A 27,885-nucleotide genomic window follows, 5' to 3' on the forward strand; every position below is an offset into this window, starting at 1 on the left:
CTTGTTCCACTCAAAGCTGCCTGCTTATCGTTCGTGGGATATCCGTGTCTGCAACCCAACCATCCTAATTTTATCATTCTTCTCGATCCATTTACGCGTCTCGAGGAAGAACGAGGAAGCTCACAACCATGCCTCGACCGCCTGCTAGACGTGGGCGTCGCCCAAAGGCTGTGAAGGGTCCCGGAGCAGCTGCTCCATGCGGTAGCGCACAGCTTGCAGAGAGTGATAATGTATTGGTGGTTATTCCAAAGCCGAACAACAAGGCCCAGGTCCAGCCGCTCGAAGGTCAAGACGACGGATGTACAGAGAGGAGTTGCGATGAGGCCCGCAGGGAGAATTTGTGTGAATCGACGTCCTCCCAGAGGCAAGAAACGGTAGTCCATGAGGTCAATGAAGAAGAAAGCGGTTTGAGAGCGGGTCTGGGACTGAGACACCAAACACCGATGGCGAAACAGTTGAACGACACGAAAGGAGTCCCTACCGCAAATGGCCTTGGGTCTTCCGTTCGCGCGAGAGCTCTCCTTTCCAATCCCCGTAACAGAGGCGACGCCAGTTCGAGAGTGCAAAAGATGGGAACACCTGCGTTCGAAAGCTCGATGTTGAGCAATTTCCGACGCCGCCCACGACAGCCCAGTATCCTACAGATGATGCAAGGGGATCCATCTTCCGAGCTTGATGACGACGATTGTTTTCTGGGTAGTTTTGACCCAGATGATGAATCTACTCCCCTAAAATCTCCAAGCCGCAAGAACATCCGTCAAGGCCGCTTATCTACCCCATCTTCGACGCCACGGGATTTGCCTGCCCGGTCTTTAAATAAAAAGAGAAAGGCAGACACAGATATTCAGGTGCAGGTTTCTCGGTCTCCCGAGCCATCTGAACTAGTTGTTATTAGAACTCAGGAAAGCGCCGAGGACAGTGCCTCTGAAGATGACATGCTCCCTACTCCAAGAGGAGCCCAGCCACCCGATCCGCCCGAAATACTAAGCCAGACGATGATGCCCCCTGAGAGTAGCCCAGCTCTGCCAACCGATAGACAACCATCACATGGTGAACATCTAGAAAATACTAGCCCATCGCCCATTCCAATACCTGACGTCCGAGTTTCTACTGCAGCACTGAGAGAAAAATTTCTTCCGCACCGGCGACTCCGCCATAAACACAGAGAGGCAAATGATAATGATGGGTCCAACTCAGATGACGGTGAACACGACAACTATTTTAGCGACTATTCTGGTGCACTTGAAGCTGATCAAGACGAGTTGAGTTATTCTACGTCGAGAGCGCCTAGAAAGCGGAAGAATGTGATGGGAGCGAATAAAGGGGCGAGGAACAATAAAATTGGAGGGCCTGATGTTCGGGGTAGCCAGCAGGGTCCAAGGAAGCGGAAACCACCGGCCAAGTCGGCGAACAATCCAACTTCCAGGAAGTCCCAGCCATCACAATCGAAAAGAGGGCATGGTATCACTTATTCCTTGTCCCGGCATGCAGCACTTGAACAAGACAAAGAAAACCAATTAGCCCAAACGACATCCTCTCCTCCAGCCACCACCACCGATGCTTTACCACCATTGAGTGAAGAACTCCGCCTACAGGCACGAAAATTCGCGGAAATTAGCAAGTGGCGCCTAGAGTTTGAGGATGCCACTCCGACATCCGGCGGGAGTAGTCTGTTCCGATGATGCGGTCGTTCGTCTGTTTTGAAAATTTTTTGTAAAAAATATATATATATTTAGGAATTCAATACAACCACAGCGTCAGCCTTTGGTTAATAGATATCTCTCGCCCCCAAAAGGACGCCTAGGTACGGTGTATATCTTCTTGAAATTGAAAATTCCGTCCGTGGAGATTCTTCGGTGTCTGTTGCATCTCTACCCTGTACTTAAACAGGGCGGATAAGACCGGTTGGTTGAACTCTCTTACTCAGCACAGTCGACGCAGGTTCAGCCCCCCGCTGCAACCAACAAACCCCGCGCATCAGCGGGAGTTAAAGGAATCATCAATAAGGAGTTCTTCCGTCACATTGGTATTTGAGGTGGGCATTATTTTCACAAAAAGGCAGACAGTGGTGTGGTTGGCATTGAACTCACCAGAAATAATCCAAAGGAAAAAAAAAAAGCATGGCTATCTCTGTCGATCAGACCCCTGCGGGCAAATATCCCGCAAAAGTTCATGCAAAGCGAGTTGCGGCCCGCATACAGGAACTCGGGCATGGCGATTCTGGAATTATTTATCTCGAAGGCCAGAAGACGCACATGATTGAGGATAGTGATGGGGAAATGCCATTCCGGTAAGCCCCGATTTTGCTGCTTCGTGTTGAGGTTGTCTGGTAGTTATCTGCATTCTGTGCCTGTTCAACTGTCGGCTAAGAGGCTACTGTACTAAAGCGTTTTATCAATCCAGCCAACGCCGCAACTTCTTCTACCTATCCGGCTGCCCCCTCCCCGATTCCTACCTCACATATGACATTAAAGCGGACAAGCTGACCATTTTCATCCCCCCCATTGATCCCGCTTCAGTCATCTGGTCCGGATTGCCCCTTTCCGTCGAGGAGGCTTTGGAGATATACGATGTCGACGCCGTCCTATCAACAGCTGAAGTCAATGCCAGCTTGGCGCATTACTGCTCAGCACAGGGCGGCAAGAAAGTCTTTGCAATCGCCGACCAAGTTTCCCCACATATAACTTTCCTTCCATTTCAAGAGATCGATTTTGATGTCTTGAAGCGAGCCGTTGAGGAATCGCGCGTTGTCAAAGATTCGTATGAGATTGCTCTGCTCCGGCGGGCGAATGAGATATCTTCCAAGGCACATGTGGCGGTGTTCAAGGCGGCGACGTCCGCTAGGAACGAGCGGGAATTGGAGGCTATTTTTGTCGGCGCGTGCATGTCCAGTGGGTGTCGGGAGCAGTCGTATCATCCCATCTTTGCCAGCGGGACAAATGCGGCAACACTACACTACCAGAAGAACGACGAGGATCTTGTCGACAGCGTCACCGGGCAAAGGAGGCTGAACATGCTTATTGATGCCGGGGCTGAATATCGAAATTACTGCGCGGATATTACGCGGGTGGTGCCGCTTTCGGGAAAATTTTCGCCCGAGTCCAGAGAGATATACGATATTGTGCTGGAGATGCAGAACAGCTCGTTGGCGATGATTAAAGCTGGAGTGATGTGGGAAGACGTCCATTCAACTTCTCACCGCGTGGCTATCCGCGGACTGCTCAAGCTCGGCATCCTGCGCAGCACGGAGGAGGAGCTGTTTGAGAAGGGGATCAGCGTGGCGTTTTTCCCACATGGTCTAGGTCACTACCTTGGCATGGACACACATGATACGGGAGGTAATCCGAACTACGCAGATAAGGATCCGAAGTTCAAATACTTGCGTCTGCGAGGTCCTTTGGCGTCCGGCGGGGTTGTAACTGTTGAGCCGGGGGTAAGTCGCTCCTTTTCATGAAAAATTATCAGAGCCTTGGGAAGTTCAATTTTATTCCGTCTTGAGCTACTGTTTTTCAGATGAAAACTAATACGAGTTTTATTTTTTTATTTTATTTTCAATAGATATATTTTTGTCGCTTTATTATCGATCCTTATCTCAGTTCTCCGGATTTGGGCAAGTACATCAATGCCGATGTTCTTGAACGGTATTGGAGTGTGGGTGGTGTGCGCATTGAGGACAATGTAGTCGTCACAGATAGTGGTTACGACAATCTGACGACGGCTCCAAAACTTCCCGAGGAGATAGAGAGACTTGCTACGGAAAAATAATAGGTGGTGTCAATGTATTTATTGACAATCTGACATGAGGGAACGAATCTGTTTCTGACAAATTATTTCGAAAGCACAATCTAAAATATTGTACTCTTATGAAAAACCCTATGGAGGTATTCTCACAAGGATAACTAGTAATCAATATCAATAACCGCTCCTATATCTACGGTGTATATATTCCGAATCGATCTATTGTATCACAGCCTTCAAGGCCTGAAGCATCAGAGCGAAAATAAACCCCCGAGCCACACGGCTAACCTGCAGCGAATCAAAAACATGCCCCAACGCCTCCACCGTCGCCGAATGCCCCATAATACTCGTAAGAGCATGCGGCATGCCCCTTGTCACCAGCAACCTCCGCGCCTTGACGCGTAGCTCATTCTTCTCGTCCTCAGTCAGAGCAGGAGGCCACTGTTTCAGTTCATCTTCGGTCGGAAGCGCATTTTGGCGCAGGACGGTGATGCGAGCTGCCACAGCATCGTCGGAGGCATTAGATTCAATGATCGATTTCTGGACGAGGAGGCGAATGGCCTCGATGTGTGGATTGCCGGGCCGGAGTAGGAATGACTTTGCTGCATTCAATAGTTTCTTGCGGATGGCCCAGACGGAGGATAGGGCGTATAGCTCGTTGATGACAGCGAATAAGAGCTCGACTGCGACGGTGATCTCTTCCTCGAAAAGAGATGTAGTGCGCGGTTCCCCTGAAGGAGGTTTAGGGGCGGATTTGCGGGGCTCCGTGCTTGGTTCAGACTTAGCAGGAGCTAGGGCTGCAACACTGTCTATTTGATCGGCAGGATTAGATGATATGGTAGTGGGTGCTTGGTTGCGTTTCTCGCCGCCTACAGGAGAAATTTCTTGATTCTCATCAATATGTTCGCTAGATGGAGAAGGAGATGCTTGAGCCACCGGGTCCCTCTTAAGAGTCGCGTTCCCGTCCTGAATATGCGTAACATAGACCGGGGATCTCTCAGCAGATCCATTTTCGCTTGATCCAACATCAAGAGCAATATCATGTTGAGAACTTGAACACGAAACAGACTGAACTTGCCCCAATTTCGTAGCCTCGAGCTCGATGGACCGCTTCCGATGGGCAATATTGGCTCCAAACACTCCCGTAACACCTTCGAGCACAGCCTTGCCACCCCCAGCCATCCCTTTCGGAGCATTGCTCAGGACCTCCAGCACGCCCTTACCCATGTTTTCAAACACTGCCTGGCTGGGGAAAGAAAATCCAACTTTCCCAGCCCCATTTAACGATGACGCCCCCAGGCCCCCCCGTTCCTTTTCGAGAAACCGCTTCATAGCCTCGCAGCTAGCGAGCCGCTCAAAGCTTAGAGCGTGTTGAAGATAACGTTCAAGGTTTTGCCGTAGGTCTAGTTTATACTGACCTTTCCACGGCGGTAGCTCTTTGTGCTGTTCTACGAAGTCAGATACACCGGACACAACGGATATGCGGCGCAGAACTTCATGGAGGGCTTCGAAATCGGAATATTTTCTGGCGATGACCCAGCCCGGGATCCTGGAGCCGAAGGGTTCAATTTGCAACAAATAGTCGTCCGAAGGTTTCACGCGCATTTTTCCTTTGTCGTTTGGGAGAGTGTCATCGACGATTGATACAGAAGCACCGAGGAGAATCGTTTGAATTAAGTCTGGGAGATCAAGTTAGTTTGGAAGCGGAGGAAGTTGTTTTCAACAGCGGCATTCGGTTTTGGACTATACCTTCTTGTTTCGAGGGCGACTCATGCATTGAGTTTCGAACGTCTCCGAGTAGTTCCTTAGAATCCCTTGACATCTCGGATCTTGCCGAGTCATTACTACTTCGGTGGTCATCGGTTAAGATAGAAGGCACTAGTGGATCGAAAACTTTAGAGGATATGGTGTGTGTATCGGGATCGGGATCCGGATCCGGATCGCTGCCAGTTTCGTTCATCGTTGGCTGTCCGCCACTCTTGTAAGCATTGCTGACGGCAATGAGAGCACTTAGGCGCTTTGCTTCCTTTTCAGCCTCTTCCATTTCTAATTGCGCCTTAGTCAAGCCCTTGTTTTCGTTCCCTCTTTTTAAGTTTTCAACAATATCCTGTTCTGTAGAATCTTCAGACATACTACTGTTATCAACATCACTCAAAGAGCGGGCAGCAAAAGCCTGCATTTCTTCTTGTCGTGCCCTATCAACGCCAATATCGATTGCATTCATCAATTCCGGCTCCCCTTCTTCCAGAAGCCGCACAATCCACCCATTGATCCATTCCGGTTTTGAGCAATTCTCAATTACGCTTTCCAGTATGATATCCGAGAACACCTCACGAAGAAAGATCTGGACTGGTTCACAGTTGTATAAATCAGGCTCAAGAAAAGACTTTATAGTGTCGGTTGCAACGAGTCGGAGCTTCGCACGTTGTTGGTCGGTTGATAAAACATTCGCTAGATTACTTTCGGGGTATTCTTTAAGGTACGAAGAAATGACATCCTCCCATGTCGAATTGCTCGGGGCGGACTCGAAGGCGGCGGAAAATTCGTTTAGGAATACAACAGCGATGGATGCGGCGTTGGTGACGAAATGGAGGAAGATATCAGCCGGCCTTTTGCGTGAGAGGTGAGCGGATATAGAGATGATAAATCGGGTCAGGCTCGAACGGCAGGACTGCGGAAATGCCCTTTCCGTAATTAGAAGCGGCCCGTACCACCACCTACGGGCAAATCTAAGTTAGTTGGAGTTTTGTTAGAGGAGGTGGTGTATGTTGCATTGCTTACTGGACGTAGTCTCGAATGATAGCGTCAGTCAGGGAATCCAGAGCAGCAGCTGTTGCGGGCTGGAAACCCGCAAAGTCTGGCTCTTTGTGATTAATCGATTTGTCTATAGGATTGCTGGATTCACTGAGAGTATCTGCAATTGTAGTTTCGCGCCAACGCAGGACTCTGGAAATCACCTCAATACCAAGCTCTCGTCGCCTTAGGGAGAGGCTTGATTTCACAACTTCATCTCCGGTCTCTTTGTAACCGTCCCATGCGGCATGAAGCGTGACACCCACGGATACGCCGAATAACACTAGAGCAAGTCTCCCCGGGAGCAAATATATAATGGCAAGGAGAGCTCCGCCTAAAGCAGCCAGAGTGGCATGGTTAGCGGATGCGAGATATCGTAGGCATTGGTCTAGGAGAGAGCTCTGGATAAACGCAGATCGGGATTGGGATTGGGAAGATCCTGCCGCGCCAGCTGCACTCTCTGCAAAATCCTCCCGTCTTGGTGGCCTAGATTCAGATCCATCACTGGTTGGGATCCAGCCCTCGGTCGTCGTCACCTTGGGTTCGGACTCGTCCATGGTCGTCCCCTAGGCTTACATTGGGACAGAGGTTCTGCTCATCCGCATAGTAAGGCGAAGAAGGAGAAGACGAAGATGATGATAAAAGGGTCTAGAGGAATCTACCAGAAGGCCACTCTAAGAGATTATATTTTGCACTCGGACCCTGTGGATGCATACACCCTGCAAGAGAGAATTCAAGAACCAACAACGAGAACTTCGTCTTGGGAGGTTGGAGCGGGAGTGCGCAGGGGGCGGCTGCGGTGCGCCCTACCGGGGACATTCCCAACATATGATAAAAACCCTCAGGTTTAATACCGTACCGTACCGTACCGTACCGTGCTTGATGCTGTGCTTGTCCCTCGCTTGACGTTAGAGCAACTCGTATTCACACGCGGCGTCCGACTTGATTTTTCTCTGCTCTCGCTAACAAATGTTCCCATTAATTAACTATACAATCCCCCATCTGCGAGCGCATGCAAATACTGAAGGTGTTTTGCAGGAGACATCCCTCATCAATCAATCCGATGGTCCATCTACCACGTCGCATATCTTATTCATGGTGTCCTCGTTCCGCACTCCACTCCGACTAGCCACACGCTGCTGCCAGGCAAAGCTTCCAAGATGCCACCATCGCCCTTCGTCCTCCTGCCATCGCCCAGCGCGGGCTGATAGGGCTGAGAGGGTTGATGCTATGATCATATCTAACCCCCCCGCTGGCTCTTCATCAACAAAAGTGCCTGTGCCTCTCCACACGGCGCTTTTCTTTCCTGGTTTGCATTCATGCCCGCCTTCTCTTATCACTGCTGAGTCTCAATAGGCCATGGCGTCCAGCGTGTCGGGATGACAAACACCTGGCTTGAGGCGTTCCCATCCACCGTCAAACCATTCCTGGAGGAGATGGATAGCATCCTAGACTTCCGCCTCTCAACCATAATATCGCACGGGCCGAACTCCAAACTGAACCGGACGGAGAATTCCCAACCTGCCATAATGGCCATGTCGATAATGATCCTCCGTGTACTGAATGAGCATTTTGGGTTTGACACCGCATCGCGCATCGATGTGACCCTGGGCCACAGCCTGGGCGAGTACGCTGCTCTGGTGGCGGGGGGTTACCTCGACTACGAGCCGGCGCTCAAAATGGTCCGGCGCAGGGCAGATATAATGGCCCAGTGCACCGCCAACGCAAGGTCACTTACCGGGGAAACATATGGGATGGTCGCGCTGGTCTGCGAGCCGGATCGCTTGTCCGACTTGATTACGACGATTCGCGAATTCGTGGATCATGGCTCGCAGGGCTCGAATGACGATTCACGATACGGGATACCGCCGATCCAGCAAGTTTCGATAGCGAATATCAACTCGAAAAACCAAATCGTGCTCAGCGGGAGCATTGAGCGGATCAAATATCTGCTGGTCCAGCTTCGGCAGTTTTCGGGACATGATCCCAGGGCCGTGCGACTGCGGAGTGACAGCCCCTTTCATAGCCCGGTCATGAAACCCGCGGCCGATTACATGCGGCAGGCCCTTGAACAGGTGGACGTCCATTTTTCACCTTCTCTCATACCCTGCGTCTCAAACGTGTCTGGTGTACCCTTCCAGTCGAAGGAAAACCTGAAGCACCTGCTCTCGCGACAGTGTGTGGAGACTGTGAGGTGGTGGGATAGCATCAGATACCTTGATCAAGAACGGGGGGTGAAACGGTGGATTGGCATTGGACCTGGCAAAGTTGGGAGAAACCTCGTGGGAAAGGAGGTGGGCAAGGTTCCCGCGCGGGGTGGAGGGGTGTGGGCCATTTGTGACCCTAGAGAAATCGAAGAGATACTGAGTGAACTACACAAAACTGGGGAGGGCGAGTGTGCTTAATAGAAGAATTAATCATATTTGAACTATTAATTTAAAATACCTAATGCCTCTTTTCTCCTCCTCCTCCTCCTCCTCTTCTTCTTTCCTAACTAATAGGTATCACTCCGTGAACCACTTACCTCTCACGTATGGATTTGTATATAGGGGGAGACTCACAAACCCCCCAGTTTTTAAGTACTGATGATCCCCAGGTATTACTTCGGCCCTCCGGAAAGTAAAGGGAGCAGCACTCTTACAGGATGAAGCGCCCGGTCGGAGGATGGCCGGTTGGGCAAGCTAAGTGTGATCGTGACGGATGGAATTTGCATGTACGGAGACAAATCATTGGGAGACGGAGTAGATTATTCTCACTGTAAATACGGAGATAGTTCTCAGAGCAATCGGTGCTTTCTTTCCATGCTGTCCAGTTAGTTAGAGTATATTTATTTTCTTTCCTCTTTTCCCATATATTGATCATGAGCCGGGTTCGTTCCCCCAAGACCCCACATGCACGTCACGCAGGTTCAAAATATCCCCACACACAAAAAAAAATGCGTCCAATGACCACCAACACGCATCGCACCACACAGCAAAGAACTGACTATTTACACCTCCAACCCCCATCCTACCCCTCCCCAATCCAAAATCCGAAATCTCAAAAATAAAAACCCCACAAAACCATGGCAATCCTCTCCTACGTCCTGACCGGTATCACCTCCTACATCGCCGTTACCGTCTCCCTCTTCGGCCTCTCGCTCAAAGTCCCGCGCGCCGGCTTCTTCGCCCGCTGCCTAGCATCCTACGCTTGTCTCATCGCCTGCGCCTCCTATGGCGTCGTCGCCTCCTTCCTCCTCCGCCTAACCGGCTACGGCGGCCTGTCGCAATGGACCGTCGCCTGCGCCTTCAAGTGGACTATGCGGCTGTGCACCGGCTCGCGCTTCGAGATCGTCTCCGGCGCGGAGTACCTCAAGACCCGGCCGGCGGTGTTCATCTCCAATCACCAGACGGAACTGGATGTGTTGTTGCTCGGGGCCATTTTCCCGCAGTATTGCAGTGTCACGGCCAAGAAGTCGCTGTCGCACGTGCCGGTTTTGGGATGGTTTATGACGATGTCTGGCACCGTGTTTATCGATCGGGCGAACAGGGAGACGGCATTGAAGGCGTTTGATGGTGCGGCGGAGCATATGCGCAGCGAGAGGCAGAGTGTTTTTATCTTCCCGGAGGGGACGAGGAGCTATTCGGATCAGCCGATTCTGTTGCCCTTTAAGAAAGGGGCGTTTCATTTGGCGGTTAAGGCTGGGGTGGATATTGTGCCAATTGTGGCGGAGAATTATGCGCATGTGTTGGATGTGAAGAAAATGCGGTTTGAGGCTGGGGAGATTCGTGTTAAAGGTGTGTATTTTTCTCTGTTTCTTTTTCATCTTCCTCCTTTTCACATTCCCCTTTTTCTTGTCTTTGAAATCTCATCCTGGACGTGTTTTCGTGTTTTCTCCTTTCCTTCAATTTGAGCATATTTGGCTAATGTTGCTCTTGTCTCCTCGGGCTGGAATTCAAGTCCTCCCACCAATCAGCACGAAAAACCTACAATCAAGCGATGTAGACGAACTAACGAAGAAAACCCGCGATTCAATGCTTGAGGTTATCCAAGAGATGTACAAGACTAGACAAACGCGGCTTGTAGACAGTTCATCGTCGTCTTCTGCCGCCCCTATCGAGATGCCGGCCCATGCTTCCTCGACTGCCATTGAGACTTAGAATGATATTCAAATGGGAGAAGTGGCCAACCTAGATTTATTCCTTTCTATGCGAATCCATTATATATTTCACACTCTCACCATGTGGACCTTCTTTCAGCGGGACCGGAGTTAAGGGGAGGAAGGAAAAAGGAGACATTTCGGACGAATAAACCCGCTTGCATTGACATGACATAGCAGTTATGATTGTATAATGCCATCGTTTCTTATTGATACCAGCACCTCCAGACGAATAGATGGTGTTTTGTTTTCCTTTTTCTCCCTTTCCCCCTTCTTTCCTTACGTACGAAATGGAGAAAAACGTTATATATGCAACGTGGATCCCCGGGGTTGAGAGTGGAAATCAATTGCTCACTATACCTTCTATCTCTACCACCCGGCGCAAGAGGAGACGAAAATATTAACCTGGCGTTGGCCCTGTCGCTGAAACAGAGCCGCTAAAAGAGGCGGTTCATCTTCATATCTCCTCCTTTTTCATTCCCCTCTTCCCCTTCTTCCTTCTCATACCCTCGATCATGCGTCTCATCTCAATGCTTGCGCCCCTTACACCCTTTTATCCTTCTTCACACTATATCAAAAATTCCCCCCTAATACCATCCTCCCACTAATGTGTGTTCGAAATCCTTCTACCTTTTGGTTGTTCATTTAACTCATGGAACGGGAGATACCCCAATTTCCCCATATTTTCAATTTCTGGTTCCTACTTTAATCATTTGTTGTTTCTCTTCCCAACATCACACATTCACCTTGTTGCTATATACGTATGCATTTCCAGTGCGTTCTGGGGTTGCCCTCGTTTTTAGTCTTCTTGCCTTTTTATTCCCCTTCCCATCCTGTTTGAGCGGTTGATTTTCAGTCCCAGGCTGTGCTTCCATCTGCATGTATGTACATTCATTGATACCATGAATAGACTGATAGATGGACAATATGGGTATATTAACGACTAATTAAATACAGGGATGGCATTGTCAATCATATACTTATTATTAATGCTTTCAATGCTCTCAATAGGCCAGATCTGACCACAATTAAGTTGGGAGTTTCTGAAAATAGGAATCAAATAGGTATTAATAACGAATTTATATGTATCTGTTGCGCCAAAAGTGTGTGGTTATATCTTCGCGGATACACTACCCATCAAGACAAATAAGGTGCAGAAGTCGTCATATGTAAGAAGGCCATCTAACCATCAACCCCCGAAACTCCCCCCCCTCTCCCTCTTCGTTCGTCTATGAACCGACATCACCAACCCCCTCAATATAAACACCCACACTCCCCCCTTGCACACGGCCCAACATCCCTCTCAACATCCACACGAACAAACTCCTCCCACCTCGCCCTCACCTTCCCCATCCCTCCCCCATCCTCCTCTCTACCCACACAATTCCCAAATCCACCCCCCCTCCCCGCCGTCGCAACAATATACTCCTCCTCACACGCCACAACCTCCAAACGCACCTCAGGCACCTCCTGACCATACATGACGGCCCTGACACCGGTCTCAGGTACGCCCCAGGCCAACGAGGCGGTTGAGGTTGAAGTCGTTGGCGGAGGTTTGGCCGGGGGAGTCGGAACAACTACGTTCCTGAATTCCAGATCGCGCAGCCAGGGGGCCAGGAGGGCTTCGCCGGTCATTTTTATATAGGCTTCCTTTAGGGCCCAGTAGGTGTAGAAGAGGCGGAGACTGCTAGTGATGTAGTCTTGCAGGCTCATGTTGCTGCTGCTACTTCTAGGATCCGCCTTCATGGCATCCAATTCGTTCTGCGAAAAGATCTCGGAGAAAATATCGATGAAGGCGTGCAGTTCGGCTTTGGTCTTTGGGGGCCCGCGGTTACGGCGGGATGGGTCATTCGTGCAGGTTATGTCGATGCCGATTTGGGGGGTGTTGTTGGCTGTGTTAGTTTTGTTGTTTACGCTTTTGAAGCAGGGTTGAGCTATCGTATTTTCATCACTGGGTGGGGTGGGTATGACGCATCCTGCCAATGCAATGAGGGAGGTTTGGTGGCTGACGTTGAATTCGATGTTGGTTGGGGTCCCGGTTGGGGTGTTTTTATATTTACTATCACCTCCTGATGACCACTGTTGTTGTTGTTGATGCTGCTGCTCCAAGGGTACATAGCATGGTCTTTTATGCGGGGCTGGAGTGCGGCTGATAATGATTTGATTCCAGGGGACATGACATGTACGGTGGATGAAGAGATATTTTAGCAGATAGGAGGCGAGGGACATATGGCGGTCTGAGAGGTGGTGGAAGGCCTTTATGGTTGTTTGGTCTGATTCTTGGAGGGTGGTCAGGAGGGGGAGGGATTGGGTAGAAGCCGTTAGGGGTCGGGTGTCAATGTACCATCTTGTTAGAGTCGGGGGAGGTGAAGGAGATGGGAGTGTAGATGGTAATAAAGTCATGGTGGTTAAGAGAAATCAATATATATATATATATATATAAATAGAGTATTATAGGACGGAAGATTTGCAAGCGCAAGATAGAGCTGCCATTGCGAAGATCAGAACAAAATCAGACCTGCATGCATTTTGGAGAAGATCAACCCCCAGGAACTGTCAGCCAGATTTCAAAACATGCGTATATTTAAATGCAACCTCTACCTAAAGAGTGCATCTCTAGATAGATAGCTGTATGCTATCGCAACGCTTTTGTTGTCTGACGTTGAAATGCTGTGAAAAAGCGACCTGCGCCTTATCTAGTTAATCCGATCTGCCGAGAGATCTTATCTGATCCGAAGGCGGTGGCAGAAACGCCTGGCGCAGTCATTCTCCCCAAATAAAAACCTTCCCGCTCCATGGGATGTTTGACTCACGGCATACAACAATGCAATGACACTTACCGTGGGAGTTCTGGCCCTCCAAGGCGCATTCTACGAGCATCTAAAACTCCTACACAAAGCCGCAACAACCCTATCGCCCGACGACCCTAAAAAATGGAAATTTATTGAAGTTCGTACACCAGCACAGCTGGACAGTTGCGACGGCTTAATTATCCCTGGTGGAGAGAGCACGACCATCTCACTGGTTGCTGCTAGGTCTCAATTACTCGATCCGCTGAGGGACTTTGTCAAGTGAGTTTCGGTTCATTTCGTTCTTACAGAAAATTGGTTGGTGGTATTATCTGCAATTGGTCAAAACTAACAGAAGATATATTTTTTTTTCTATTGCAATTAGGCTCCACCGTCGACCGACATGGGGCACATGCGCGGGACTAATTTTACTTGCGGAGTCGGCAAATCGGACAAAGAAGGGTGGCCAGGAGCTCATTGGTGGTCTTGACGTGCGCGTAAACAGGAACCATTTCGGTAGACAGGCGGAGAGTTTTCAGGCACCGGTGAATTTGCCGTTTTTGTCCGAAGTATGCCAGGAGGCCCGTAACGGATCCTCCCCAGCCAGCTTCATGGGAGTATTTATCCGCGCACCCGTGGTAGAGAAAGTTCTTTCGTTTGAAGACGGTGTCCAGGTTGAAGAGCAGAGGAGGGAGGGGACGGTAGTTGCACCATCGCGGCAGACGGAGGATCCAGCTGCACTGAAAGTGATGAGCAATCACGTCGACGTGCTGGCGAAACTACCGGGTAGGGCGACCAGGCTTACTGGGGCGGGGGTGGATATCGAGGCTGAGGCGGATGCTGGGGATATTGTTGCTGTGAAGCAGGGTAATGTTTTTGGTACTAGTTTCCATCCAGAGTTGACAGATGATCCCCGGATCCATATCTGGTGGCTGCGACAGGTTGAGAATGCGGTGCTGAAATCCTGGGATCCCGAAAAATGATGGCGAGAATGATGATAGTACCTCGCGGCAAATGAACCGGCCTTCCTTGTATATTCGCCATTTGGATAGTTGATAGTAAAAATTTCTTTCCAATTGTGTAATGTAGAATAACAATCTCATTTTAAAATAACACCTGACCTGCGCCTAATCCTTACGAAGTTACTTAGAGGTAATATCTTACCTACCTTTCCCGTACTCCTCTTCTTCCTTTCTCCGCTCGTCAGCAATGGCGCGGCCATAACCCCCGCGTCCTGGATCGTATTCATCTCTGTACTCATCCCGAACCTGGCCACCAGATTTACCCCGTCTGTGAAACATTAGTTAGTCAAACAGTATACTTTAGGTAAATAAAAAATCCCATTCTTTGAACTTTTCCCAAGCGCATTAAACTTACCCATACTGCCGCCCTTCCTGGAACCCAGGGTCCAGATCTGTCCGAATTATCCGCTCATCCAGTTTAGTACCCCCAATATATTTCATGCAGTCCAGCGCATCTTGGTGAGTATAGTATTCTACGAAGCAGAAGCCGCAGGGTGTTTTCGCAAATCGATCAAGGCCCATGACTAGCCGTTTGATCTCTCCGCATCTAGCATTATTTTCATCGTTAATAATGCCCAAGTTAAAGAGTTCGCGGGGGCCCATTGCCGATTGTGAATAAGAATCTATCCCACATACTTGGCGAAAAGCTCGTGTATCTGTTCCTCCGTCGTGTAGAATGAGCTGTTGCATATGTGTTAAGCGACTGTTTGAGCAGAACCCATATTGCCAGCTAGAATCGAAGGGTAAATAGACAGACATACAGATTCCCAACATAGAGCGTAGTAGCATCCTTCAAGGGGTCAACGGGGTCCTCTTGGGTTCCATCCCGATCACCAAACTTTCTCCGTTTATTCTGCCAAAACCAAGATCTTCGATTAGAAAAATACTCCATAAAAGGTGTACATGGAGCGGAGAACAAAGGATGGAAAAGGCATACCTTCGATAAATAGTAAGCGCTGGGCTTATCCAGTCTCTCAATAGTGGGTCGCATTATGTCTGAATACTGTGGGTATATGTATATAGCTGCCGTATAAAGCGTATACGAGATTGTGATGCTCTTTGATCAGAGGTTGCGCCGGTCGAGTTTGGATTGAGATAAGTCGAAGTTGAAGATCTTTGAAAGGACTGAGCTCATGTCTTGGCGCTCCAACTATTTAAATAACTACAGAAAATAAACCTAGCAGACAAAACTTCTGACTTTCGAGGCGCTACCCAGGTACGGACGAGTATAGCTTCATAAATAACAACAACTACAGTAGCTGGGGAGTGGAACCTATTATTCTTGCTCCCGTGCTCAATCCTATAACTAACTACATAATCACCTGGCGCTATTCGTCGTACCAAGCTGCTCTGTATATATACGAACCTCCTCGGGCAAGGTGCAACAACCCCCGCCCGCAGCCATGCCGAAAATCATCGACTACTCTCCTCCCTGGCTTTCCAGACCCTCTCCCGGATCCAGCTTTTTTTTAAGCTCAGGATCAGAACCTTCCTTGCACGCAAGCCCCATTGCCAAAAGCAAGGCTGCCAACGACACGCGCCATCAGCCTTACGTAGGACCCAAGAGGACTCAGGCGCGAAGAGGGACTGAGATCTTCGCGGTCGTGGATAACCAGATTCGGTGGTCAGATCTCTCTACGTTGAAGAACGAATGGCAGGCTGAAGTGCGGCGGAAAAGAAATGAGACGTCCCGGGCCCAGGAGAGCGAGAGGAGCTCACCGTTGGCGGAGGACGCGAACTCCCCCGGGCAAACTGTGGACAAGCAGCGGACGTCATTTTATAGAGTGAGAAGATCAACGGATAAGCTATACCTACGTATTTTAGGGGTCTTTCACTAATCTTTGTTACAGGTTCTTGCTATACCAGTGTATGGGCAGATAACGCAACTAATCATCTCTCCAAATGGAAGCTTCCTCGCCATCATCACGCCTCATACCGTCCATATCGCCGTCTTGCCAGATCCCTCCCACCTCTCAGGTCCAGATTACTCCCCACTGAGGCTAAAGACATTCCAATTAGGCCCTACAACGCACGTTATTCCTGAATCTCCCGTGATATCTGCCCTGTGGCACCCGTTGGGGATATGCGACAATCAAGGCGGATGCCTCATCACAGTTACCCAAGATGCAGCAGTCCGTGTATGGGAGATTGATAGGAATAACCATTGGTCATTTGACAGGCCAACGATTGCTGTTGATCTGAAAAAGCTGGTGGATGGGACATCCATAGAGGAGGACTTTGCGCCATCTGGATTTGGTCACAACAAGGGCTTCTCTGCGGATTTATTTGATATGGAGGTTGCATCGGCTTGCTTTGGTGGCCATGGCTACGAGGACGAAGATGCATGGGCTCCAATGACGTTGTGGGTTGCCATGCGACCAGGGGATGTCTATGCGTTGTGTCCACTACTGCCCTCAAAGTGGCAAGTTCCTTCTGTTGCTATTCCATCCTTGACGTCGTCTATTGTTCATAGACTGACAAGCTTTCAAAATGACCCGTCTGAATCTAAGGAGGAGTATACAGCTGCCCAACAGCAATATGATTGGCTTCAAGAAATTGACAACCAAGAACCTCTGCCTCTCCCTGAAGATTTTGGGATTTCATCAATGTCTGAGATTCGTTCTCGTCCAGCGAACTTCAGTGCCATCCCACGATTGCAAGGGCCGTTTCATTTTGAACTTGGTGATGATCTAGATGAGCTAGATCTCACGGATATTTTGGTTATTGCAGCAAAGACGGACTTCGAAGATTTGATGTCCGGGGAAGAGGCCTATCAAGCAGAGAAGACTCCTCAGGAGGGTGTGTCAGCAACAGTTATATGCCTTGCCACTGCCACGGGTAGGGTCCATATTTGCCTTGAGTTGGATGGAGTGGAAGGTCAATGGCTTCCCAAATCACACAAAGGGACATTTACCACTCCAGTGTCTTATCCACAAGAGCTATTATTATTAGAGTCCTTGGAGACAGTTAAGGAGAAGTACCAAAATCCAAAGTCCTGGCCACTGTTTACCGAAGATGCCCACTCTCGGTATAACTTCTTTATTACTTCTGCGAACAATGTTACTTTCCTCTCTTTATCCTCTTGGGCCGAGAGACTCGAAGCAGAATTTCAGTCAACCGACCCCGCCGGCTCTGAATTCCGCATCAAGGTTCTTTGTGACGGATCGATGACACTACGAGAACAAATAATCCAAGTGACCGACCAGGAATCCCTGGCTACTCCTTCATCCGAACCCGAACATCTCCCAAACTGCCTAGTTCTCTACGACTATGACCTAGGCTACCTATTACTAGCACACACCACTTCCCGCATTCACGCCGTGGTCCTCGATTCACCATTCTACTCCGATTTCCCATTAGCGAACGAACTACCCCCCTTCGAAACAGATTCCTCCCAACAGCCATTGCTCATCCCCCACCGTCGCATCGCCTATCAGCCACCATCTATCTTCTACACCCCATCTCCCCTTGCCTCCTTTATTGAGAAGAACGTCGCGCACGGCCACAGACACACCCTCAAAGAGCCAGTCCGACTCTCCCCATCGACGCTGGACCTCATTACCGCCGCACACAGAGTTCTCAGCGCCCATACCAGTTCCCTGGAGCGAGCTGCGTCGGATCTCTTTCGCCGTTGCGAGCGGTTACAAGGTGAGATGCAAGACCAATTAAGCCAACTCGCGGAAATTGCGGAGAGGATCAACAATATATCCGATGGCATTGGTCACGGTCAGAATGAAAGTCAAGGTCAGGATCAAAGCCACATCGAGAAAACCCTTGAGCGAAATGAGCACCCTCTAAGTTTCAGGATGGCTGCGGCAGAATCTAGACAGAAGCAGCTGGTGGAACGGTATAATAGTATTCGGAGCAAGTTGGCGAAGTCGGGCGGCAGGCCGATGAGTGATAAGGAAAAGGGGTGGATTGGCGAGGTTGATAGGCTTTCTGTTTTCCTCGGTGAGAAAGAGAGAGACGGAGAGGGAGATGGGGATACGGAGAGGGTTGGTGAATTGGCCCATAGGATGCAAATTGTAACTAATATTTTGTCCATTTCCTCCCTTTCCTCCTCCCTTGGGTTTTATTTTCAGTTCCGAATTGTATTTAACATGTCCACCTAAAAAGGCCCAATCCCTCGCCAGAAATCTGCTTGCAGAGGTATCCCGTATCTCGGAAGAAACAGCATCATCAACGCCCCACGCACCCTCAACACCAGGTCCCCCCATCAGTCATCACCCCAAGATCCCGCAGCGTCTTCAACGGGCTAAAATCGTTGATGCAATGAACATGGTTGAACGAGAGTGAGTTACTGAAACAAATATACACGCTTATAGCATCATAGACTAATTTCGAGCCTTCGCAGATCTGCCGTCATCGATGCAATTACGGCGAGATTGGATCGGCTTACCATGAGCATTAATGGGATCGACTAGTAAAAAAGGAAAGTTGATTCTTGCATTTACGCCCTCCGTTTTGTGTGTTATATTGTTAGCATTCTTTCTTTTTGTTGTTGTTACTCCTTCCAGAGGTATTGCACGCTTGTTGCAACACTTGGGATTTTGTTTGTATTTATAACTGGCTAAATTCCCACCATCTTCTTTTCCGCAGATGCCCACACATTTTTCTTATTTTTTATTCATCTTCGATGGGGAGGCTTTCCCCCTTCCCCTCTTCGGGCGTGTAATCACATTTTGCGTTGTTTCTGTTTCCTAATTTTCTGAAGGAAGAAGTAGGAATTATATCCCATGTTTTGTTTTGTGCCTTTCTGAATCCTAAATACGAAAAGGAGAGGGAGTTTTGGGGTGGGGGAAATGAACATCTGACCTGAACTACGGGTTTGTGGTTTCTCGAGATCCTCTTTTTATGAACAAATCTACAATCGCAGATCTACGACCAACGTAGTTCCCATTTCATCCCCTCTACGTTCCATGCATTAAAATACGGACACCTCACCTCTCCAGTAAAAAAGTGTGTCGAAATTCTCTCATGGGGAAAATTTCATTCTGTCTCTTCCGTAGATGACAGTTTTCAGTCTTCTGCTTGGGTTTGAGCAAAGGCGATGCAAACCCCTGGAAACACCCGAAAGGAAAAAAAAAAAAAACACCTTAGACGTCACTGTCCGTGCAACTGTAGATCTGGGACAGTTTTAAGGGGAATTCGATAAAGCAGACATCAGGAAGAACAAAGAAGAATATAAATCCAGTACTCTGTGTTTAAACTGTATTTCTTTCAGCCAAAGGTTATCATTTCACTAATTCATTTATTTATCAAGAACAGCAGCGAGCTAGTTCATCCACATCTGAAGTTTGTACAGCACACACGCCACATGTTCCACTGAAAACCCCTGGCTTGATTGATGCTGTTTGCCAAATGGTTATCTCCCTAGAACTCCATATATCACGCATGCATGCCTCTTCCTGATGGGGGTATCTCAATCGAAAGTGAAAACGCCAGTGAAAACCCCTCCGTAATAACCACGGTCAAAGGCGGGACAAAGATCGCTTGACTGAAGCGTAAATCAAATCAAGCTTCACACTATCCTTCCTCCCGTAACCAGTTCCAGAAAGAGACGACAAGAAACAAAAGCACACACACACACACACACAAAAAAGGGTGGCAGAGGAGGAGATTAACCCCTTCAGCACCATAGATCCCACTCCCCCTCAAAATCCACAGCTTCCTCTTCAAGGGCCTGCAACTTCTGCACAACAAACTCCCACTTTGGTAATACCAGCGCGTCAAGCTCCTCCTCCCACTGCCCCACGTCCTCCGCAAATTTGTCCCACCACTCCCGAACCATCAGCTTCTCTGGCACAGGCATTAACGAGTATGGATTCGCCATCAGATTATCCATGACCTTTTTAGCATTTAACCACGTCATATAAGTCCCGTTCAAAAACCGATGTTTCGCCGCCTCAAACTGAGCCGTAAACTCCTCATACGCACTTTGATTAAAGCGCAAATTCACCACGAAGCGCGGAATCTTCGCTGCCCCGAACAGGAATTCGTTTTCGTACTTTCGTAGGCCGAGGATGGGGGCATTATAGACGGAATATTTGGGTAGACGCTGAACCTTCCAGTTGAGGAGGCGGTGTACGGAGGTCTTGTGTTTATTGAAGGATTCCAGGTCATTTGGGGAGGCGGTGTAGTAGTAATGCTCACCGAAGATGCTTTGGAGGAAGCGGAAGCGGCTGAAGCTTGCTCCGCCGGTTCTTTCAGCTTCTATCGCGGCGTGTCGGTATGGGGCGGGCATGACGGAGAGGAGATGTTTGGGGAGGGGGTGTTTGTGTTTGTAGAAGAGGTAGGGACCTGGGGTTTCTATCATTGTGGGCGAGAGGGTGGTGGGTTGGTGATGGCTGTTAGGGGTCAGGGGTCAGGGGTCAGGAGGTGTAAGATTTAGGTGAGGAGAAAGGCTTGGAGCGTTGGTACGGGGAAGTGATAATAGATACCTTTGAAGAGATTGGACTGTATATTCCGTTTGTTTGGGTTTTTAGGAAAGGAGAGTAGAGATTTGTAAAATCAGAGCGCAACAGATTCTCGAGGGGGGGATTTCGCGTGGTGAGCTTTCGAGACCTTTCTGGGCGACGTGAAGCAATATTACACTCGAAAAAAGAAAAAAAAATGCAGCAGACAAAAGGGGCGTTGCCGGGGAGCAAGAATATCGTTTAAGGGGAACAACCAATGTGTTGGGGATACCATGAACCACCAAGATAGAGAGTGCCCCTATCCTATATGGTAAGAGAGAAGCAAAAGGACGGAAAGATGTCATCATCACCGGAATCCGCTATTTAAAGAATATAGCAAAAAACCAAGGAGGTCGTGGTCGTGTCCTTTCTCACTGCTGAAACCGGACTGTAGATAATCATAGAAAAAGGAAAGTCATGGAATGAACATCTGCGGTAGGATATCAATAACACCAGCATCAGCATTTGTCGCGCTGTGAAAGCCCGCACTGAAGAAAAGGAGGGGGATGGGGAAAAAGGAAGAGGAGAGAAATGCATCAAAAAACATCAGTTCCTTGAAATAGAATAAAGGATACATTCTAAGTTGGTCTTTTCAAGCAAGCACTGTCTGTCACTCCCCTGTTGCCTGTTGTAATAGTAGTAGTAGTAGTAGTACATTTGAACACAAGCAACTCAGTATTGGACAGAAGATATCGGGTACATTGAAGAATATAAAACCGCAAAACAAAGTGCACATTTCTTTCTGTTTCCCACATCTCTCAGATCTCTCTGCGGCAAATTTTCAGCAAGAGTCAGTCATGTTTCAATATACAACTGACAGCTATCTTGAAGCCCTGTACAGTAAGTAACTCACAGCAGAAACATCATCAGCATCTGCGTAAAAAGAATGAGCAGAGAAGAAAGCACAGAACAGAGAACACAGGCAACAGAAAACAGAATACAGAAAGGGGAAAAGGAAATAGTAAAATATACCAGTGTTATGCGCTATACACACATGTGGACCCTTGATTGCTTGCTTTGCCCCCTTCTCCTGAAAGATGTACTTCCAGGCCGGGAAGAGGGGTGTGATGGTGCTGTATACCCTAGGTCATACTGGGCACATCGGGACAGAGATCGGACTTGGGCTGGGAGGAGGCACCTGGGTAACCTTCTTCCCGGTTGATAACCCTCTGACGTTGGCAGGTTGTACCCCCGTAATGGTATTCACATCTGCGTCGGGTAAATGTGACAAGGGATCTCAGATGTGTTCACTAGAAAGGGGAAGATCACTTCCAAACTCCTCGGTCAAAGTGCCGTGTAGCATCTCAGGCACCGGGTTCGTGATAGAGAAAACCTCGGCGGCACAGCAAGACGCTTTTCGGAATGTTGGTCAGCCATGCATTTCCCAATACTGTTCGGGGATCTCTTTTGTATTTGCTGATGAGAGAAAACGGCAGGATAACCACGTTCAGTAGCTTTATTGAAGCTCCAGCACCCCACGTGGAGGCCAGGAGAATGACGAGAGAGTAAAAGAAAAAGGTGCCCAGTCGGGATGGCTATTTAGTTGTCTGTAGTGGGTAAACTTCTCAACGATTAAAAATCTGCACCCTCCGACAGAGAGGGAGAATGAGGTAATGTTGAGATGAGAGGTAAATGAGATGGTCGTGGATTAGAGAAGTGAGGACTGGTCAACAAGTTCCACCAGGCAACTCTTATGCGGGTATCATAGTGGTTATCAGAATTAAGAACACATAGCTGTGCATAGTAGTAGGACTTAATACTTGTGCAATTGTTCTGATTGTCCTAGTTACAGAGAAGAAAAAACAACATTCATTTTTTTGTGGTATTGCTGTCCAAAAAAGCAAATATTCACATTCACTGCAATCTATATCGCGACATTAGTATACAGCCCCTAATACATGGCGCGTGGATACGCAGGAAAGAGATTTTAACAAAGCAGAGGGGGAGGGAGAGGAATGTAACGGCATGGATGGACATACCGCTCAATAAGATGAACCCCTGAAGCCGTCTCCACAATCCCACTAAGCTGTCCCGGTTCAAGAGCAAACGCAGCTTCTTCGAATTCAGCCTGCATCTCGCCTCGACCGAAAAATCCCCTAAAAAAAATCAACCAAATCCATCAGTCACCGCAATTTCCCATGCGCAAAAATAAAATAAAATAAAATAAAGGGATGGAGGGAGGGGGGGGGGGGGAAACACTAACAAATCACCCCTCTTCCTCGCACTACTACAATCCGATTCCGACATCGCAATATCCCCCAACGTCTTCTCCCCCGATCGAATGCTCTCTTCATGCCTTCTCAGAATCTCCAGCGCCTCCTCCTTGGACCGCGTAATCTCCGCCTCCCGCCAGCTACTCGGCCGGCGACTACCTTGATGCTTGATTAGGAGATGGCTGGCGCGAATCTTGCCATCGGCTGAGCTCGAGCCCGCACCCGAGCTGATGGCTTCGGTGGCGGCATTATTACGCTCTGCGAGCCCGCTGTGGTGTTGAGCCATGTATTCTTTGAGTTTTTCGGTGTCAGTGTTGGAGGGGGGTTCCCATCTCGATTCCTTGGTGATGGGGTTGAAGTAGTATGGGAGGTTTTTGGAGTTGGAGTGTCGAACTTCCCAGCCGGAGGGGAGGCCGGTCTCGGATTGGTTGATCTGGGGGATTGTTGTTTGGAGTTGTCAGCTGCGCGCAGGATGTGGAGGGTTGGGGGGTTGGGGTTGTGTGGTATGAGGGGGCGCGGGTGAGATGGGAGATTGGGCGCATGCTTACCATGATGTCAAAATGTTCGTTGGAGAGGGCGGGGAGACAGTCAATGTTACAATGAAGGGGCTACTGCTGGCATTCCATCTATAGATGAGGAAGTATTAGTTATTGGCGAAAGGAATGTATGTACATCTAATCTTGCTTTCACTTTCACTGTCAGATTCAAGTGAATAAACCATGAGTTCCAAGGCTGGATGGGTGGGTCGCGTAGGCCACTTGGCCGGAGTCGGTTAAGTACCTGGGTACCCAGACATCTCTATGACCAAGATAAAAACCTTCTCCGGCAAACACGTACCATTGACGCACAAAAAGATGGTTACTCTCTCTTTGTCACTTCTCCAAGATTTTGAATGCATCGAGTGAAATATTTGGGAACTTGGACCTGGAGGCTTCTTCCGAGTACATGTCGCGATGTCCCGAATCGCTGATCTCTGAAAATGACTCTCATTAGAACCCTCACAGATCGAATGAATCTGTCTAGCAGGGTAAATACACACGAAGTGTGCCATGGTGGTTGCTTCAGATCTGACGCGACACAGGTGGCACCTTGCCCCATGCTTGGGTAGATCGTCGAGCACTCTTCATTCAAGGATAACTATCTACTTCAATCGTGCCAGCAGAATAATCCTATCTCATTGTTGAACCGAAATGCACACTCAGGACATACAATGCTCCTCTCTTTCCGCACCAAAATATTCATCGCCTTTGGAGTTTCAAAGGCATCCAACCTCCCTCTCTACCTTCAATGCTTGGTTGGGTTATGTCTTGTCGTGGATTGTTTCTTCAGCACTAGAGCACGCAACGGTAATGTGCTCGCGAGTGTCTGGCGGATACGTGTGCGTGGACTCCCCGAGGTTCATCGGTTAGACTCTTTCCAAATATGCGCTCTTGTCATGAATCTCGTGTGTTTACCTAGAACAAATATCTGTGGTAACTCAATCTATGTCTGCATCGCCTCACCAAGAGCCGCGTCAGGACGAGTCCGGTGTGTCGTCTTGGTGGCAACGGGAAGCGTGATTGCCACGCCATTCTTGATAATTTCCCCAATGGCTCTCTTCACAAAGCCTTGTTAACAGACAGAATATGGTATAGAGAAAATGACGTAGTTTCGAAGTCGTGGGAAGTAGGCTCGAATCGTGGCGTATAAGATATTGGAGTTTCTTTGCGGGATTTGGGATTCATGCCTATGCAAATCGATCAGGGACTGTTGTCACCTCGGGCTGCGTTTTAATCATCGATGATTTAAGCGCCCCGCGATCAAGTCAGAGTTGAGTTCAGCCCACTGTTCAAGCACATCCCCCCTCCAATAAATTGTTATCTGGGGTGCCAGCGCTATAGTTACCCGTGTTTAATCTATATATTGAGGCAACTTCAACCTCTTCCGTCCCAAAACCGTCCCTTACGACCACAAGGACTAATTACTTCCTAGAAGTCCTCAAGCAGCAATTTAGATACTTCCGCCCGTTTCCGGCTAATACATACTAATCGCAGAGCCAATGGCTGTTCAGATTACAAAGATGAATTGGAGGGATAGGCCTAGCGCCAAGGAGTTGTTGGAGGAATGAATGGTCGAAGGGGGAGAAGTGGGGAATGGTTTGATTGATTTTTCTGCTTTTTCGGATTTTTGCTTCTTGGATTTATATTAGCGGAGGATATGATAGATAATCTCATACAGAACCGGTTACCTGGATTTGGTTTTCCTGGATTGTTCCGATCCATCTATTGTCATGGCGTGCCGTTATTTCTTATGCTTGTAGAGCCTACCCGGAGCGCAAGCTGTTTCTCACCAGGACTTTTCCATACGAAAACATGCATCCATTGGCAGCATGGTTTGCATATGCCCGTATCCCACTCCAGAAGCATAATGCAACGGCCAATTCCCAGCTTGGATACAGGATTCTATCAGTTTTGCCAGTGAAGGAGCTTGCCGAACACAGCTGGGGGCCGTACAAGTTTACCTCTGTAATTATATTCCAAGTTTTATTTTTTTTTTCTTTTGGAATGGGAACCCATAAAGACTTAAGTTCTGTATATTTTATCTTTCTTCTTTTATCTCTTTTACTTTTACCAGGGCGGCATTGGGTGTCATTTCAAATCGGGTTTAGTGGGTTCTTGCTTCAATTCCAAACCATAGAACTCAGTCTCATTATCTTCCATCTCATCCATCTTCACTCCCCAACCTCGATCTCTACATATTCTCGCAGCTCTTTCTACTACATACAACATCCAAATAACGTCCTCCCTCCCTCCCGCTCACTACGCCCGCCGCCTACCTCCCCCATTTCGCCCATCTCCCCCCACCCACCTCGAACATGTCTTCCCCTAGCTCCTCCAATGGTGACGACCAGTCCCAGAACGTCGGTCAAATCCATTTCCGCTTCTGTCGTGAATGGTCAGTCCCTTCCCCCCCCATACCCATATCTAAGCACCTTTAGAAGGAAAATCAAACATCTAACCACTCTTCCTCTCCAGTTCCAACCTCCTCTACCCAAAAGAAGACCGCGCCTCCAACAAGCTCATGTACACCTGCCGAACCTGCCACGTCGGCGAACCGGCTACCTCCCCCTGCGTCTTCCAGAACAAGCTCAATACCCAAGTCGGCGATACGGCTGGCGTGACTCAGGATGTGGGATCGGATCCTACGGTTGGTTTTTCCTTGTGTACTTTGTGCGGAGAGGAGAGTGAGGAGTAGCTTGTTTTGTCCCTTCTATACTTCTGATTGTTTTGCAACGGGGAGACGCAAAACACACAATGAAAAACCAGAAAGGAAGAATAAACACACTAAACAATGAGTTGGGATGGGGTGTGATTGGGGGAAATATATGGATTGGTTTTTACCAACTCCATTCCCCTTCCGACACCTCCAGAATTCTGCATTCATTTGCATTTGCAGTCAAAATCCAAGAAGAACAAAAGGGAAAACGACAGTTTTGGCTAACGAAACCTTTTTTTCTTTCCCAGCTGCCACGGTCAAACAAACTTTGTCCGAGCTGCGGTGAGAACGAAGCGGTGTTCTTTCAGTCTCAACAACGGTCGGCGGAGACGGGAATGGTATGAATATAATGGATCCTTTTGATTCATTCTGCCCCTCTCTTATTAGATTTGAAGGGACAGGAGCATGGCTAACCACTGTTGTTCCGGGTGTAGAAACTATACTACGTGTGCTGCACTTGTGGTAAGGTGTTTACGTGATTCTGTGGCGGGAATTTTGATTGTTCTGTACTTTTCCATATTCTGGATTTTATACCCATTCGACGGACAGGGTTTTGCATGAGCCTGGAAGTTAGGGCGTTTTATAGGTTGAATGTATGTCTTGTTCCATAGAATTTTTTTTTTTTTGTTTTTTTTTGGGGGAGGGGAAGGGGTGCGGACTGAATTATCATATGATCTGATGGGATCTTTATGTCCGGAAATCAAAAGCGCCAAGCCAGCCAAAGAGAAATACACATAATTTCTATACAAATACAATATTCTACAGATGCATCGGCGCCAACGACAAGATCTTCGACCAGCCCTTCTTTTGTAGTTCCTTCCCCACAATTCCTGCGCGTTCATGAGGTCAATATCAGTATCAGGCAATATACCCCAAATTCAACATGTAAAACCAGATCAAAGAACTTAAAAATAAAGTCAAAAACGAAGAGCCGTATCCAAGGAGACAGGCAACCAACTAACCGTTCAGCCTCGTCCCAATCGGATCCCCCGACTTATTGATAAGCACACACGCATTGTCATCGAACTTCACCCACGAACCATCGGGTCTCTGCACCTTCCTCGCCCTGACCACGACAGCGTGCAGGACGTCGCCCCGTCTGACCTTGGTGACGACCCCGCTGCTGGCACTGCCCATATCCGGGCCGGGGTTCCGCTGCTTCTTCACGACGACGATGATGCGATCGCCTGGGGACTATTAGGAGCTGAGAGGGGAACGGATAAGGGTAGGGTAGGGTAGGGTTGGACGAGGAGAGCGTTCGCTCACCGATTGTAGCGGCGCGTTTCATTTTGAGGACGCTGGCACATTCGACGATGGCGGCGCCGGAGTTGTCGATGCAGTTTAGCAGCGTCTGTGGAATTGGGATTGGGAGGGGGGCCAGAGGTTAGCTTGATGGGGCGTAGAGGCATAGGGTGTAGAGGCATAGGGTAGTAGTCTCTTTTTCTTACCTTTAGTTGGATCATCTTGGTTGCATGGCTCTGT

General features: G+C 48.7%; 13 protein-coding genes across 13 annotated transcripts; 7 read left to right on the top strand and 6 right to left on the bottom strand.

Moving 5' to 3' along the window:
• Nucleotides 1–128: 128 nt before the first annotated feature.
• On the top strand, nucleotides 129–1,682 carry PADG_05192 (uncharacterized protein; the record flags this gene model as incomplete). The annotated part of the gene is made up of 1 exon (XM_010762612.1): nucleotides 129–1,682. One exon carries the CDS (start codon nucleotides 129–131, stop codon nucleotides 1,680–1,682), a length of 1,554 nt encoding a protein of 517 aa, XP_010760914.1.
• A 438-nt stretch (nucleotides 1,683–2,120) lies between these two features.
• PADG_05193 (uncharacterized protein) lies at nucleotides 2,121–3,765 on the top strand (the record flags this gene model as incomplete). The annotated part of the gene is made up of 3 exons (XM_010762613.1): nucleotides 2,121–2,290; nucleotides 2,404–3,433; nucleotides 3,559–3,765. 3 exons carry the CDS (start codon nucleotides 2,121–2,123, stop codon nucleotides 3,763–3,765), a joined length of 1,407 nt encoding a protein of 468 aa, XP_010760915.1.
• Nucleotides 3,766–3,957: 192 nt separating this feature from the next.
• Nucleotides 3,958–7,088, bottom strand: PADG_05194 (uncharacterized protein; the record flags this gene model as incomplete). Its single annotated transcript, XM_010762614.1, has 3 exons — nucleotides 3,958–5,417; nucleotides 5,488–6,455; nucleotides 6,520–7,088. 3 exons carry the CDS (start codon nucleotides 7,086–7,088, stop codon nucleotides 3,958–3,960), a joined length of 2,997 nt encoding a protein of 998 aa, XP_010760916.1.
• A 412-nt stretch (nucleotides 7,089–7,500) lies between these two features.
• Nucleotides 7,501–8,936, top strand: PADG_05195 (uncharacterized protein; the record flags this gene model as incomplete). Its single annotated transcript, XM_010762615.1, has 2 exons — nucleotides 7,501–7,840; nucleotides 7,888–8,936. The coding sequence occupies 2 exons, from the start codon at nucleotides 7,501–7,503 to the stop codon at nucleotides 8,934–8,936; spliced, it is 1,389 nt and encodes a 462-aa protein (XP_010760917.1).
• A 659-nt stretch (nucleotides 8,937–9,595) lies between these two features.
• On the top strand, nucleotides 9,596–10,670 carry PADG_05196 (1-acylglycerol-3-phosphate O-acyltransferase SLC1; the record flags this gene model as incomplete). The annotated part of the gene is made up of 2 exons (XM_010762616.1): nucleotides 9,596–10,307; nucleotides 10,471–10,670. 2 exons carry the CDS (start codon nucleotides 9,596–9,598, stop codon nucleotides 10,668–10,670), a joined length of 912 nt encoding a protein of 303 aa, XP_010760918.1.
• Nucleotides 10,671–11,923: 1,253 nt separating this feature from the next.
• On the bottom strand, nucleotides 11,924–13,072 carry PADG_05197 (uncharacterized protein; the record flags this gene model as incomplete). Its single annotated transcript, XM_010762617.1, has 1 exon — nucleotides 11,924–13,072. The coding sequence occupies one exon, from the start codon at nucleotides 13,070–13,072 to the stop codon at nucleotides 11,924–11,926; it is 1,149 nt and encodes a 382-aa protein (XP_010760919.1).
• A 426-nt stretch (nucleotides 13,073–13,498) lies between these two features.
• Nucleotides 13,499–14,441, top strand: PADG_05198 (pyridoxal 5'-phosphate synthase, glutaminase subunit Pdx2; the record flags this gene model as incomplete). The annotated part of the gene is made up of 2 exons (XM_010762330.1): nucleotides 13,499–13,740; nucleotides 13,844–14,441. 2 exons carry the CDS (start codon nucleotides 13,499–13,501, stop codon nucleotides 14,439–14,441), a joined length of 840 nt encoding a protein of 279 aa, XP_010760632.1.
• A 177-nt stretch (nucleotides 14,442–14,618) lies between these two features.
• On the bottom strand, nucleotides 14,619–15,471 carry PADG_05199 (nuclear cap-binding protein subunit 2; the record flags this gene model as incomplete). The annotated part of the gene is made up of 5 exons (XM_010762618.1): nucleotides 14,619–14,748; nucleotides 14,836–15,027; nucleotides 15,117–15,161; nucleotides 15,242–15,333; nucleotides 15,418–15,471. The coding sequence occupies 5 exons, from the start codon at nucleotides 15,469–15,471 to the stop codon at nucleotides 14,619–14,621; spliced, it is 513 nt and encodes a 170-aa protein (XP_010760920.1).
• A 412-nt stretch (nucleotides 15,472–15,883) lies between these two features.
• Nucleotides 15,884–18,904, top strand: PADG_05200 (uncharacterized protein; the record flags this gene model as incomplete). Its single annotated transcript, XM_010762619.1, has 4 exons — nucleotides 15,884–16,264; nucleotides 16,331–18,505; nucleotides 18,597–18,772; nucleotides 18,835–18,904. The coding sequence occupies 4 exons, from the start codon at nucleotides 15,884–15,886 to the stop codon at nucleotides 18,902–18,904; spliced, it is 2,802 nt and encodes a 933-aa protein (XP_010760921.1).
• A 1,205-nt stretch (nucleotides 18,905–20,109) lies between these two features.
• Nucleotides 20,110–20,724, bottom strand: PADG_05201 (uncharacterized protein; the record flags this gene model as incomplete). The annotated part of the gene is made up of 1 exon (XM_010762331.1): nucleotides 20,110–20,724. One exon carries the CDS (start codon nucleotides 20,722–20,724, stop codon nucleotides 20,110–20,112), a length of 615 nt encoding a protein of 204 aa, XP_010760633.1.
• Nucleotides 20,725–22,626: 1,902 nt separating this feature from the next.
• On the bottom strand, nucleotides 22,627–23,699 carry PADG_05203 (peptidylprolyl isomerase ESS1; the record flags this gene model as incomplete). Its single annotated transcript, XM_010762332.1, has 4 exons — nucleotides 22,627–22,717; nucleotides 22,915–23,031; nucleotides 23,139–23,581; nucleotides 23,697–23,699. 4 exons carry the CDS (start codon nucleotides 23,697–23,699, stop codon nucleotides 22,627–22,629), a joined length of 654 nt encoding a protein of 217 aa, XP_010760634.1.
• Nucleotides 23,700–26,002: 2,303 nt separating this feature from the next.
• Nucleotides 26,003–26,382, top strand: PADG_05205 (DNA-directed RNA polymerase II core subunit RPB9; the record flags this gene model as incomplete). Its single annotated transcript, XM_010762333.1, has 2 exons — nucleotides 26,003–26,082; nucleotides 26,163–26,382. 2 exons carry the CDS (start codon nucleotides 26,003–26,005, stop codon nucleotides 26,380–26,382), a joined length of 300 nt encoding a protein of 99 aa, XP_010760635.1.
• A 780-nt stretch (nucleotides 26,383–27,162) lies between these two features.
• PADG_05206 (ribosomal protein L14) lies at nucleotides 27,163–27,866 on the bottom strand (the record flags this gene model as incomplete). The annotated part of the gene is made up of 4 exons (XM_010762620.1): nucleotides 27,163–27,233; nucleotides 27,366–27,590; nucleotides 27,670–27,754; nucleotides 27,852–27,866. The coding sequence occupies 4 exons, from the start codon at nucleotides 27,864–27,866 to the stop codon at nucleotides 27,163–27,165; spliced, it is 396 nt and encodes a 131-aa protein (XP_010760922.1).
• Nucleotides 27,867–27,885: the final 19 nt, after the last annotated feature.

This window comes from Paracoccidioides brasiliensis (genome assembly GCF_000150735.1).
Source record: "Paracoccidioides brasiliensis Pb18 unplaced genomic scaffold supercont2.6, whole genome shotgun sequence".
NCBI lineage: Eukaryota > Fungi > Ascomycota > Eurotiomycetes > Onygenales > Ajellomycetaceae > Paracoccidioides > Paracoccidioides brasiliensis.